The sequence below is a fragment of the Girardinichthys multiradiatus genome, chromosome 7 (genome assembly GCF_021462225.1).
Source record: "Girardinichthys multiradiatus isolate DD_20200921_A chromosome 7, DD_fGirMul_XY1, whole genome shotgun sequence".
Classification (NCBI taxonomy): Eukaryota; Metazoa; Chordata; class Actinopteri; order Cyprinodontiformes; family Goodeidae; genus Girardinichthys; species Girardinichthys multiradiatus.
Window position 1 is genome coordinate 23,346,069 of NC_061800.1, and position 15,210 is coordinate 23,361,278.

Below are 15,210 nucleotides of genomic sequence, written 5' to 3' on the forward strand. Positions count from 1 at the left end.
AACAGATTTATAGAAGATATGCAGCATCTTGCTGCAAACACCAAAGGACCTAAGCTTCCTCAAGAAGTACAGTCTGCTCTGTCCCTTCTTGTAGACGGCTTCACAGTTGCATCTCCACTCTAGTCTGTTGTCCAGGTGAACACCGAGGTATTTATACTCCTCCACCACCTCCACTTCTTCTCCCAAACGCGTAAAAAAAACCATATCAAATAGAAATTTTAATGTAGAGTTTGTTTATGGAATAAAGATGCATGTTTAGATCTGCTACCATCTTTGAAATACCTTCTACAAATACCAAGAAACACCAACAACCCGTTATGACCATGAAGGAGATAAAAGATAAAGTCGATGTGCAAAACAGATGTACACTGACTAAAATAATACAGCGGGATAATGAAATATGGATCTCTACCAATACATTTTTAAAAGCGCACTGAAGAAAAACAAAGGCTTATTCTGCTAATTTCTGTTTGGGCTGATGGCTTCACAGAGCAAGAGAATGGAGTTCTTCAGCTGGTAGTTGTGGACACTGCTAGACAAGTGACTTTTGACATATTTGGATTTAAATTCTGACGTATTCGAGCTGCAAGGGGTTCAACCTTCCATGTTTGAGCCACAGGTTTGACACTGACTGCCACCAAAGCCAGGATGGACACCAGGGCTGAACGATAATAGAACATCATGCAATAACGATAGAATTGGAGAATATTGTGATGGCATCAGTTGTTATAAATATACATATTTCTCTCCCTTTCCTGTGTGCTTTAAACTCTCTGTTTGACCTTTAGCATCTAGGATGCTAATCTGTGTCATGTGTTGACATTTACTCCCATGAAAACTTCCCAAACAGCCTGCATACTCTGCCAAAAGTATATTTCTGTCTACTTTTACATGTACATTACCTTTGATGACATCCTCATAATCTATAAGGTCCATTTGTTGATGGACCCACCATTACCAGTAACAGAACCTTTAACTGTTCTGTAAACATCTTCCACAAGGTAAGGTGTGTTCATAGTTGGATAAGAAAACCAGAATTGCAGCCTCGGCTCAAATTCATCTCAAAGGTGTTCTATAAGGTTGAGGTCAGGACTCTGCAGCCCAGTCAAGTTTCTCCACCCAAACTTTATACACCTGCAGCCTGGAAGTGATTGTAACAGTAGAATTCATTGATTTACGTTTGGCAATATGCTGCATCTTATTGGCATGAAAAGGGCATTTAATCACAATGTATTAGCAAGTATCGTATCAAGAGTGAATGGCATGTTCTGCTTGTACTGAAATAATAATTTGCCAGTATAGGGGCACTGCAGGCAGTTTGAACTCATAATACTTATTTTAACTCAAAATGTTTCACTTTCTGACTTCGCAAGTGCTAACTGAATTTATGGAAGAGGTTTCTGATTGTATGGAAAAGAATAAATACATTATTGGATTATTTATTGATCTGCAAAAGGCTTTCCATACCATTGGTCACCACGTTTTACTAAATAAAGTGAAAATGAATGGCATTAGAGAAATGCCACAAAACTGGTTAGAGAGCTACTTGCAGGACAGAAGGCACTTCGTACAAATTGAGCAATATAAATCTACATGAAGAAATATCATGTGCGGGGTACCTCAAGGTTCAATGATAGGGCCAACTCTATTTTTATAGTACTTTAACGATATTTGTAAACGCTGTAGAATTATGAAATTCATACTTTATGCTGATGATACTAATATTTTATGTTCAGGTGACAATTTGGAGAAAGGTTTATATGATATAACTCAAGAAAGTTACAAGTTAAGAAATTGGTTTAATATAAACAAATTATCATTGAACTGTAAACAAACTAAATCTATGCTTTTTGGAAACCGAAAAACTAATATGATGGTTCAAATAAATATAAATAAGACACTTATTGAAAGAGTACACAAAATTATGTTTTTGGGTGAAGTATTTGATGAAAAGCTATCCTGGAGACCGCATACTAGTTATACAGGTCCTTCTCAAAATATTAGCATATTGTGATTAAGTTCAATATTTTCCATAATGTCATGATTAAAATTTAACATTCATATATTTTAGATTCATTGCACACTAACTGAAATATTTCAGGTCTTTTATTGTCTTAATACGGATGATTTTGGCATACAGCTCATGAAAACCCCAAATTCCTATCTCACAAAATTAGCATATTTCATCCGACCAATAAAAGAAAAGTGTTTTTAATACAAAAAACATCAACCTTCAAATAATCATGTACAGTTATGCACTCAATACTTGGTCAGGAATCCTTTGGCAGAAATGACTGCTTCAATGCAGCGTGGCATGGAGGCAATCAGCCTGTGGCACTGCTGAGGTCTTATGGAGGCCCAGGATGCTTCGATAGCGGCCTTTAGCTCATCCAGAGTGTTGGGTCTTGAGTCTCTCAACGTTCTCTTCACAATATCCCACAGATTCTCTATGGGGTTCAGGTCAGGAGAGTTGGCAGGCCAATTGAGCACAGTGATACCATGGTCAGTAAACCATTTACCAGTGGTTTTGGCACTGTGAGCAGGTGCCAGGTCGTGCTGAAAAATGAAATCTTCATCCCCATAAAGCTTTTCAGCAGATGGAAGCATGAAGTGCTCCAAAATCTCCTGATAGCTAGCTGCATTGACCCTGCCCTTGATAAAACACAGTGGACCAACACCAGCAGCTGACACGGCACCCCAGACCATCACTGACTGTGGGTACTTGACACTGGACTTCTGGCATTTTGGCATTTCCTTCTCCCCAGTCTTCCTCCAGACTCTGGCACCTTGATTTCCGAATGACATGCAGAATTTGCTTTCATCCGAAAAAAGTACTTTGGACCACTGAGCAACAGTCCAGTGCTGCTTCTCTGTAGCCCAGGTCTGGGGAATGCGGCACCTGTAGCCCATTTCCTGCACACGCCTGTGCACGGTGGCTCTGGATGTTTCTACTCCAGACTCCGTCCACTGCTTCCGCAGGTCCCCCAAGGTCTGGAATCGGCCCTTCTCCACAATCTTCCTCAGGGTCCGGTCACCTCTTCTCGTTGTGCAGCGTTTTCTGCCACACTTTTTCCTTCCCACAGACTTCCCACTGAGGTGCCTTGATACAGCACTCTGGGAACAGCCTATTTGTTCAGAAATTTCTTTCTGTGTCTTACCCTCTTGCTTGAGGGTGTCAATAGTGGCCTTCTGGACAGCAGTCAGGTCGGCAGTCTTACCCATGATTGGTGTTTTGAGTGATGAACCAGGCTGGGAGTTTTAAAGGCCTCAGGAATCTTTTGCAGGTGTTTAGAGTTAACTCGTTGATTCAGATGATTAGGTTCATAGCTCGTTTAGAGACCCTTTTAATGATATGCTAATTTTGTGAGATAGGAATTTTGGGTTTTCATGAGCTGTATGCCAAAATCATCCGTATTAAGACAATAAAAGACCTGAAATATTTCAGTTAGTGTGCAATGAATCTAAAATATATGAATGTTAAATTTTCATCATGACATTATGGAAAATAATGAACTTTATCACAATATGCTAATATTTTGAGAAGGACCTGTATATGATTAAAAGTGTCTAAGTGTGTTGGTGTGACGAGACGTAGTTTTGTTCTTAATCAAAGTGCATTATTCATTCTGTATCACTCCTTTATAATGTCCTATTTAAATTGTTGCTTAGAAGTTTGGGGAAATTGTTACAAGATAAATTTATTACCTTTAATCACTCTCCAAAAAAGATTCATCAGCATTGCTCATAAAGTTACATTTAACGATCACACCAATCCATTTTTTACATTCAATCTACAACTGCAAGATTTGGTGAAATATAAAATGGCCCAAATCGTACATAGGGCATCTAAAACTCCCTGTCAGCTAATATCCAAAATTTATTTCAAGATAGAGATGTTCATCATGACTATAATTTGAGAGGATCTAATAAATTATATCAGCCAAAATTAAGGTAACATTAAAGTCGATGTGTCTTTCTGTGAAGTGAGTTCTATTATGGAACAGCCTCGCAGAAGAGATAAAAACGTCTAAAAACTTTGCTCAATTTAAAATAGGGTTAAAAAAACATGTGATGAGTAAGTACTTGGAGGGTAGTGGTTGAAGTCCTTATAGACAAGTACATTAAATGCATCCATAAACAGACGCATGCACAACATGCGTGTGCAGGTGCCTGGGTATGGGTGATGCACAGCCTCATAATTCACCATTTATAAAACATATTAGTATATAAATACCTCTGGAAATATAGGTTTCCGGTCACTTGTAAGGGAAGTGCATAAGGTGGTGTATTTGACATACAGTGCAGACCAAACGTTTGGACACACCTTCTCATTCAAAGAGTTGTCTTTATTTTCATGACTATGAATATTGTAGCTTCACACTGAAGGCATCAAAACTATGAATTAACACATGTGGAATTATATACTGAACAAAAAAGTGTGAAACAACTGAAAATATGTCTTATATTCTAGGTTATTCAAAGTAACCACCTTTTACTTTGATTACTGCTCCACACACTCTTGGCATTCTGTTGATGAGCTTCAAGAGGTAGTCACCTGAAATGGTTTTCACTTCACTGTTGTGCCCTGTCAGGTTTAATTAGTGGGATTTCAAGCCTGACTGACTGACTATATAATTCCACATGTGTTAATTCATAGTTTTGATGCCTTCAGTGTGAAGTTACAATAATCAGTCATGAAAATAAAGAAAACTCTTTGAATGAGAAGGTGTGTCCAAACTTTTGGTCTGTACTGTATATATTGTCAAGTTGGCAAGTCGTGTGAAGTTGGGGGTTGGAACCGTCTAAGCATAGTTTCTTCTCCATACTCTTTTCAAATCATATAAATGCATAATAACAGAGAACTATTGTAAAATGGTTTTGAATAAAGTGCTCTGCTCTAAAGTGCTCTGAAAAGCCAGGTTTCCCAACTTCCTCCCTCTTGTGATGAGTGGAGTGATGGTGATTGTAGAGGCTGTACTACAGGTTCATCCATAGTGGGGCTAACTGGTAGAATTGAGCCTATTGTAGCTCTGCCTGGCTGTTGGTCATTTTCAGCAAAGTCAGCAGTTGGTGCAGTAGCTCTCCAGGAGAAGCCGGTGTGTCATCAGCATCAAACATATGGTTTCAAAACTTGGCCCAAAATGAGCCCTCTTTGAAATCAGAGTAGCTGGTTAGGTATGAACCATGCAGACCGAACAGGTCATCAAAGACCTCCTCATTCAGTGTTCCCTGGACCAAAACTAAACACGGGAAAGCAGGATTTAGCTTTTATGCTCCTCAACTCGCCGAAAACCTCAGATGTTCACAAACTGTTGGCTGCTTCAAATCTGAACTGAAAACATGACTTTTCACTGTAGCTTTCCAGTAAAGGTCAAAAATATGTTACCAGCTCACTGTTATCATGTTTTAGCTTTTTCTTTGTTTTAAATTAGCATTTTATTATGTTTCACTTTTGATGCAATGCAAAAATGTTTACTGTTATACTTGGAGAAATCTGAATAAAAGCAGGCAGGGAAAAAAAAAGGAAAAAACAACTGAAAGAATGATTTCACCAGAGCAACGTGTGTGGAAGGCTGTTTGGGAGGGTATATTTTATCTGGATAAAGTAATGCTTTACAACAACAAAAAAAAGCAAAACAAATGGAGAAAATTGACCATGACATGTTCTGTAGGTGACTCCTTATCTAAAGTGAATTTGATACATTTGCTGACTAACGACTTTAAAATAGTTTTTATTAATCTGTCCTGTCATTAACAATAAAAAAATAGTTTCTGGGTTCCATTACAAAGAAGATGAGGGCTGCTTCCTTACGTGTTTGCCATTTCTGTGGTGAAGACATAAACGAGTTTTGAGCCCGGTTTCTGGCCACTGGCAGGTTCTGCTGTGGAGCCTTGGCCTCCCAGTGTATTGTGGGAGGGCGTGGAGGAGCGACTGAGTCCGGCGTTGGAGGTAGAATGTGTGTCCTGGGGCTTCACGTCGCTCGAGTTACAGTCTAAAAATGTAAGCAGAGAGAGACTTTAGGACGGCAGCAGAAGAGTTTAACAAAATGCTAATTGCTGTTTAGCTAATCATCAGAGGGAAACACCATACATCCTTGAATGTTGCCGGACTTACTGAAAAAACCTTTGTCGTCTTCATCACTTTCTCCTCCGGAGCACCAGTCAGCTCCACTGTACGGCTGCCTCCTCTCTGCAACACAAATCCTCTTTGCCCTGCTGTTATCTGTAGACAGATCCACACAGACAATCCACTCGTTAGGTTGGTTTAAAAGTAAGAAATGATTAGGCACTGTACAGTCAAAGAGTGAGATTGTTCAGTTCTCCTTTTGTTGAAAAGACTCAAACATTTTGGAAATTATTAAAATAAAATATTTTGACCTTTGACCTTTATCTAAGATGAATGTGAGTAATATAGACATTTGGTTGTCACCTTTGTCCTCATTGGTGGGCGTGCCACTCTCCGGCTGCTCAAATGACTCCACTGAGGTGCTCCTTTCCCTCTTGATCTTCACCTTGGAGCTTGGACCAGATGTCAGGCCCTGGCCGTTTTTTAGTCCCATTCCCCCCGACACGTTTTGAGCCCCTTTGGCACCCATGGTTTTGGGGTCACAGGGGGAGGACTGTGATTGGCTGCCCGTGCTTCCTGGTTTACCCTGATTGGGCATTTTAGAGTCCATCTGGGCAGCAGTGGAGGGGGACATGACAGGAGGGGATCGTACCATGGCCTCCGTCTTAGGTTTAGGGCTGAAACACAGAGAATAGATTTCCATAAATGTCCATGAATGAGGACTCATTTACTGGAAGTGGGAATACAGTGCACATAGTTACAGTACCACGCAAACGTATTCATGGCCCTGAAACTTTTATTATTTTAATCACATTACTATCACACGCTTCAATTGATTTCACAAAGTTTCTATATGACAGAAAATAGCACAATGTTACAGAGATATCTTTAACCTGATGCCCCAAAATAAAATCCAGTCACACCAGTTGGATTTCAGATGTCTCCTAATTAGTAAATAACTGTGTGAAGGTACACTGATCAGATAAGACACACTGCACACCACCCTGAACGCACCGCCCCCATGGTGAAATATGGTGGTGGCAGCATCATGCTGTGGGGATGCTTTTCTTATGCAGAGCTAAATACAGGGCAATGCTGGAAAAAACCTGTTAGAGGCTGCAAAAGACTTGAAGAGGTTAACCTCCTGCTGGACAACCACTCTGAACACAACCAGACCTACAATGTTATATTAAAATGGACCGCTCCAAGTCCGGACCTGAAGCTAATTGACAGTGAAAAATAATATGCACAGCTGCTCTTCATCCAAACCGACTAACCATGAGGTATTTTTCCAAAGAAGAACGGACGAAAATTTCAGTCTCTAGATTTGCAAAGCCGGCAGAGACATAGAAAAGACTTGCAGCTGTAAATGCAGAACTTGGCAGTTCTACCAATGAATGACTCAGAAGGGATGAATACAAGTTCACAATTATCCACTAATCTGTTTTTGTCTGTTACATTAAAAACTCAACTTTGCGGTTCTAACATGACAAAACGTAAAAAGGCTCAATACTTCCACAAGGTTCTGTAGACCTGAAGCAGACTGGAGAGACATGGGCCATCCACAAATGGCTTCTCTTACAGAGAGCAGTCGATTTCAAGCATGAAGACACATCCAACTAGTAGCAAAGTTCCTCACCACACCCTAACCTTTCTGTCTCTCCTCTTCTCACACACAAACATACAGTGGATGCTAACAGGTAGTGTGAAGCAGAAGCTAACATGCCCAAAAACTAAGGCCACAGCTTAGAGCAACTGGATGAACGTACACACGGTCGCATAACTCGCAGAAAGAAAAACAAAGCCAGAGTTTTGGCAGTCCAGACGGCCTTTTCCAGGGACTCCAGAACCATGAGTCAGCGGGAGAACTTCCAAGCCCAGTGGACTCTTTGACCTCGGAACAGTTCTCCATCACAAATGAAAAAGGTAGGTCAGGTCATTTTGCATCTGCAACACAGAGTATGAAAGGCCTAAAAGGTTCAGTTTGAACATATAATTTGTTTTATACAGCTTTGAAATTGAAAATGTGTGGCACAAAGTGACAAGTTTTAGGTGCTTTCACACAAACTGCATCTGTGAAAGTAAGTAAGACACTTGAAAAACAAACAAGTTGCAGCATGTGTAACGCAGCAGGTTATCCTCTGGAACATTTGCAACTAGCGAGTGCACACACTGCTTCATCCAGTCCTCTTCTAACCTGTTATTCTCCGCTTCACTTCAAGACTGTACAGGTCCGTCTCAAAATATTAGCATATTGTGATAAAGTTCATTATTTTCCATAATGTAATGATGAAAATTTAACATTCATATATTTTAGATTCATTGCACAATAACTGAAATATTTCAGGTCTTTTATTGTCTTAATACGGATGATTTTGGCATATAGCTCATGAAAACCCAAAATTCCTATCTCACAAAATTAGCATATCATTAAAAGGGTCTCTAAACGAGCTATGAACCTAATCATCTGAATCAACGAGTTAACTCTAAACACCTGCAAAAGATTCCTGAGGCCTTTAAAACTCCCAGCCTGGTTCATCACTCAAAACCCCAATCATGGGTAAGACTGCCGACCTGACTGCTGTCCAGAAGGCCACTATTGACACCCTCAAGCAAGAGGGTAAGACACAGAAAGAAATTTCTGAACGAATAGGCTGTTCCCAGAGTGCTGTATCAAGGCACCTCAGTGGGAAGTCTGTGGGAAGGAAAAAGTGTGGCAGAAAACGCTGCACAACAAGAAGAGGTGACCGGACCCTGAGGAAGATTGTGGAGAAGGGCCGATTCCAGACCTTGGGGGACCTGCGGAAGCAGTGGACTGAGTCTGGAGTAGAAACATCCAGAGCCACCGTGCACAGGCGTGTGCAGGAAATGGGCTACAGGTGCCGCATTCCCCAGGTCAAGCCACTTTTGAACCAGAAACAGCAGCAGAAGCGCCTGACCTGGGCTACAGAGAAGCAGCACTGGACTGTTGCTCAGTGGTCCAAAGTACTTTTTTCGGATGAAAGCAAATTCTGCATGTCATTCGGAAATCAAGGTACCAGAGTCTGGAGGAAGACTGGGGAGAAGGAAATGCCAAAATGCCAGAAGTCCAGTGTCAAGTACCCACAGTCAGTGATGGTCTGAGGTGCCGTGTCAGCTGCTGGTGTTGGTCCACTGTGTTTTATCAAGGGCAGGGTCAATGCAGCTAGCTATCAGGAGATTTTGGAGCACTTCATGCTTCCATCTGCTGAAAAGCTTTATGGAGATGAAGATTTCATTTTTCAGCACGACCTGGCACCTGCTCACAGTGCCAAAACCACTGGTAAATGGTTTACTGACCATGGTATCACTGTGCTCAATTGGCCTGCCAACTCTCCTGACCTGAACCCCATAGAGAATCTGTGGGATATTGTGAAGAGAACGTTGAGAGACTCAAGACCCAACACTCTGGATGAGCTAAAGGCCGCTATCGAAGCATCCTGGGCCTCCATAAGACCTCAGCAGTGCCACAGGCTGATTGCCTCCATGCGACGCCGCATTGAAGCAGTCATTTCTGCAAAAGGATTCTCGACCAAGTATTGAGAGCATAACTGTACATGATTATTTGAAGGTTGACGTTTTTTGTATTAAAAACACTTTTCTTTTATTGGTCGGATGAAATATGCTAATTTTGTGAGATAGGAATTTTGGGTTTTCATGAGCTGTATGCCAAAATCATCCGTATTAAGACAATAAAAGACCTGAAATATTTCAGTTAGTGTGCAATTAATCTAAAATATATGAATGTTAAATTTTCATCATTACATTATGGAAAATAATGAACTTTATCACAATATGCTAATATTTTGAGAAGGACCTGTACATTTCCCTGACTATAAGGGGTACTGATAGCAACGCAAAACAGGACGTTTCATCAACTTTTTCTCCAGAAGCTGTAAACACATCAGCAATTCCCACAAAGCGACGCGAGTAACATTTCCTGCATTTCGCAATCTACAAAGACGACATTATTGTATTTTCTGCTTTGGAAGTTCACCACTGATGGACAGTTTACTATTTCACACCAGATCCTCCTAACTATTAACTAGTCCAAACAAAAACAGATCTTTGAGGAAAACAGGCAGATTCGTGGTTCAGACTCTTTCAAGGCACAGATGTAACTCTTCAAAAATGCAAAAGAAACCAGTGCAAAATATTTTATTCTATTAGCAATTATTTTTTATAGGAAACATGTACAGTCCCTTGACCTTTTTCATATTTTTTCTCACTACAACCACAAACTTGTACTAGATCAGCACAAAGTAGTGAACAGTTGTGAAGTGAAAGAAAACGATGCCAAGTTTTCACATTTTCAATTCTTGCCACAGATTCTCCAAAAGATTTAGGTCTGGACCTGGGATTTAGACATGAATATTCTTTGATCTGAACCCCTCCATTGTAGCCCTGGATGTTTGGGGTCATTACTCTGCTGTAAGGTGAACCTTCACCCTGGGCTCAAGCCTTTGCAGCCTCTAACAAGCCGTTCTCCAGGATTCACCTGTATTTACATCCATCCTTGTTCATTTAAACTCTGAGCAGCTTCTCTAGTCCTCCTGAGGAAAGGATAATTCACAGCATGATGTTTTCACTACATCTGTCATAGTGGAAGTTGTGTTTTTATGGTGATGCTTATCTCGTTTGGAGGTCTCATCTGGCGTGTCTGCTGCCCCCAACATGGCTTGTGGCAAACTTTAAACACAACTTCATTTGACTTAATTGTTACACTCCTTCATAGAGGACAAAATTGTGGAGTGCACAGCTAACAGCTGTCATGTCAACAGATTGTTCCACCTGACCTGTATACCTCTGCAGCTCCTCCAAAGTTACCATGGGCTTCTTGGCTGCTTCTCTGATTGATGTTCTCATGTTAAATGTTCTGTAACAAACCTTTTACAGAGAGATTTATACTAAGATTAAACTGGTGGACTCCATTTGAAAATTAGGTAGCTGCTGAGAGATGTTAATTGTACTGGATTTTATTTAGGTGGACCAAAGTAAAGGGGGATGAATAGGAATGGAGGAAAAGCATAATTTTCATTTTACGACCACTTCATAGTTATGTACTAATTTGTATTTTCTACTACATAAAATCCGCATAAAACACATTGAAATTTGTTGAAATAATGTAAACAACTTCAAGGGGTATGAATACTTTTGCAAGGCACTGTATGTAAGCAAGCAAATGGTTGTAAGAGTGTGAGCGGATGTGTAGGTGCCATTTACCTCTGCGTGTTGGTGGACGGGGAGTTCTTTAGCCTATTGGAGTGCATTGATGGGGCTCCCAGGACTACAGAACAGGGTGGAGTGATGAGCTGGTGAGGGCTGCCTGTGTGTGTGAGGGGTGCCTTTGCACGCACGTTCCTGGAGCCAGAAACTGGATTTGTGATGTTGGACAGGTTCCCCCGGCCGTCCTTGGCCTCCTCTCTCTCCTTCTTTCCTCGCTCCTTCTTGCTGAAATGTGTCGCTGCTGTACCTGCCGCCGCTGGCCTCTCCTCCTGCACCTCCAACATTATCCCTACGTCCTTGTCTGTGAGTGAAAGTGTGTGTATGTGTAGGTGTGTGTGGGTGTATGTGTGTGTGTGTGTGTGTGTGTGAAATGGTAAGTGTGTAAAAACAAAAACAATAGTCCAGAAGGCTTTTCTTGTTCTTTGTGTATTTATGAAACTCCCCCAAGGGGGCTTTCAACGGCCCTTGGGCACACTGTGAAGAGAAAAGAAAGACCGAGTTAACAAGGGGAACAAGGGGCCACAGTCTGAAAGCTAAAGATGTATTCCATATAAAATCACATGAGTGTTCCTGCAACACTGAAAAGTTTGTTTAAATCATCAGCTCACGTTCGGGTGCACTAGAATAAACTTGTAAGGCCCTTTTTTTCGGTCATCAACAGCAAGAGTAAAACGTTAGAAACCTGCTTAATTAGTTGTTCATCCGACCAGACCTGACCTGGTATTCGTTACATTAGGTCAGGTGTCAACACAATCTTCATACATCTCGTTTTACTATGTGACCATTTCAAACAGCTAACAGCAGAAACTAAACTAAGTGCCACAACAAAATTTATTAAAAATGTATTCATTAGTAAAGCATTGATCAATCAGTCAATGTTCAAAAACCGGCGCCCACAGCATCGCCACAATCATGGCGTGTTTGTGTGTACTTCTTATAGCCCCCCCCATCTTTTACAAAGAAGGTCCCAGTGAAAGACTGTATTGGCTGCTGCAGCTTCAAGGCTGTAGGCGTCATGTGACCACATCTGTGTTGTACCCAACTGTCAGGTAGAGCTGAGACACTAGTCATTTCAATTCTCGGGCAATCAAAGCAAGGCACTAAGTTTATGAAGGAAAACAACTTTTTCTTAAGATTCCAATGCACACACAGCCGGAGCCGTTTAACCCAAACTACCAAGGAGTCATATCAAAACAGAGCGCACATGCTAGTGTTAGCTTAGCAATTCAGAAAACTATTCCATTATCAGCAGCAAAAACAAAACCTGAAATTATTGAAGGCTGTATCGAGTCGTACACACATTTAAAACCTCCTTCTTAACCTTGTTAACCCCAGGCTGGAGCAGAAATAAATAAATCAAGCAGCACATTCAGTCCCTGAGTTGACCACATTGTGGGAGTCAGCAGTAAACCCTGTAGAGCTACACTGAAAACAGCGCAAGAGGCAGAGTTTACAAAACCATATCTCTGTGATTTATGTGCAAAGCTGTAGTGCAATCAGCCAAGATGATGCGTTTGTCTTGGGCTAAAACAAAAAATATATGACTACCCTGTTAGAGTGACAAAGACAAAAAGAAAACGAGAAGAACTACAAATGTGAAAAATATGTGAAGGCACAGTGTTGTCTGGAGACCCAAAGCAGGTTTTTTTTAGGTTGGGAGCAGTTTGATAAATATCCTGCATCTACTATAGAAAGTTTCTCTCTGAAAAAACAGCTCAGCAAGTTAAATTAATATTAAATTTATTGAAAAATCACCAATTGAAAAACAAATTGGAGTTTTAGATAAATATGGTGCATAACCACGTTTCATCAGCGTGTCATGGGAAGAGATCAGAATTTTTGTTTTTTTAAGTTTTAAACCAAAAAAAAGATTTAAATTAGAAAATAATTGCGTTTTAGACAGAAAATGACATGGGAATAGAACAAACATTTATATATTTAGAGAATGACAGTTTCTTGAATATAAAGACAGGAGGAATATTGTTCCTTTCTATATAGAAGAAACTTGGACTGTGTTCAAGTTGTACAAGTTCCTAGTAATGTGCTTTAGGACTAAATAATATATATAAATAACACAGTCATATTCAATAAATTATATTATTGAAAAGTTAATTTACTTCAGTAATTCAATTTACTAAGTGAAACACATTATATTAATTAATTACACCCAGGCTGGTGTTTTCAAGTCTTTATTTCTAGTAATTATGCTTCTTTTCCACTTACAGCTAATGAGAACACGACATTTAAGATTAGAATATAACATCAGACCAATAAAAAATACATTTAAATCTGAAATGGGGGCTTAATAAAAATTAAGACCTTCTTAAAGGTTATTTTTAAAATGTACTTTTAATCGGAAAAATGGGCCTCATCAGAATACATATTCTAATTTATTGAATATGAATGTGTTTCATCACAGCAACATCGATGTGAACAATGCTGATACTGCAGAGAACTCCGGACTATTTGCAAAATAAAGTGACTATATTCCGAGTTTTTTACACTCAAACTTTATGTGCCGATAATTTTAAGCTCTATGAATGAAGTCTCACTGAAGTAGATGCCCACAGTAGATGTTCCCATGGTGCTCAAGATCCATGCTTGTGTTGGAGACGACATAATGACGGACGACAAAGACTAGAGTGAGGAAAACTAGGGTTTACTGCAACCGATATTTTATTTGCAAAATTAATTCCAAAAAACCCAAATTCTTAATCCCAAATATATACATATGTATTATATTCAGGTTTATAACTACAAACAACAAATGTCCTCATTTTAAATTAACACCATATGCAATAATTTTCCCCATTTCTTAATGAAGCTGGATTTTTCTCCTCTGATAATATTTTAGGTGTTACATTTTATTTCATATAGGACATACTATGGTGGACATAGATGCCACAGATCAATGCAACTAAATATTGTCTGTTTTCTTCAGATTGGTAACATCTAAGTTTAAATGCAGAAGAAAATTCATTGTTCCTCATGAAAAAGTAGCTTCCCTACTAGCAACAAGTTAGATTTGGGAGCTCCTTGTCAAAAGATGACAAATCTGTCATGTTTTTTATGATGTTATAGTCTTTATTTTTCTATATACAAACCCCAAACATCAGTAACTTGATAAAACAGCAATTGAATTCAGAGCAGCAAGAGGAGTGAAAAAGTGAAGTTCTGCGATCAATTCAAAGACGAGGACCACAAGCCTGTTAAAGAGAGAAGGCAGCCCAGGCCGTCAGATTACATTGTCATCCTGCAAATATTTAGGAGCTCTTCCAAAAACGCTCAACATTGTAACTGGCTCCAGAGTTCCTCTGGAGAGAGGCAGACTGTGTGGAGTGTTTGGGAGGGAGAGGGGGTGCAGACAAACATGGTGGCTCCTGCTTGGACAGCAACCTTCTCCTCTACAGGAACAGTGATTTACAACAGTCAGCGCCACAGATCACTGCTGCACACAAACAGAAGCCAGCTTCACCCAAACCAAATCCAACTGTGGGACACTGGGGAAGAGCTTCCTCAGACAGGTGCTAAACTCATTTGTTGGTATTTACAAAGATATCATACAGGACATTTTACTAAAATGAGGTAAGATCAGTTCGGCTTCGAGTCAAAACTTACTCGGAATCATAGAAATTCAGCAGGATATACTAATAAAGGAAGGGGGCAGAAATAAGAGTGATTAGACACCAGATGTAAAGTTCAGAGCGATCATAAAGACCTGATTATTAGATAAGATCCACAATCAAAGCTTTGGTGTGATTGGACGTCAATTAGAGCTGCACTGCTGAGGAGGGCTGCACGATATTAGAAAATCCTGCGATGGCTAAAATATTGGTAAATATTGTGATGACCATATCAGTGGTGATATATGCCTATTTTCCTCTTTCCTCTCGTTCTTA

At 40.0% G+C, this 15,210-nt stretch overlaps 1 protein-coding gene across 2 annotated transcripts in view; it reads right to left on the reverse strand.

Moving 5' to 3' along the window:
- Nucleotides 1-15,210, reverse strand: part of bcl9 (BCL9 transcription coactivator) — a 47,365-nt gene that overhangs the window by 7,471 nt on the left and 24,684 nt on the right. For both annotated transcript variants that reach the window (XM_047370361.1, XM_047370362.1), the window contains exons 2-5: nt 11,309-11,785; nt 6,431-6,744; nt 6,116-6,223; nt 5,813-5,993 (exon numbers count right to left, since the gene is read on the reverse strand). In XM_047370361.1, the coding sequence (XP_047226317.1) occupies nt 5,813-5,993; nt 6,116-6,223; nt 6,431-6,744; nt 11,309-11,595 (890 nt within the window). In that variant the 5' untranslated portion in view covers nt 11,596-11,785. The remainder of the gene's footprint in view (nt 1-5,812; nt 5,994-6,115; nt 6,224-6,430; nt 6,745-11,308; nt 11,786-15,210) is intronic.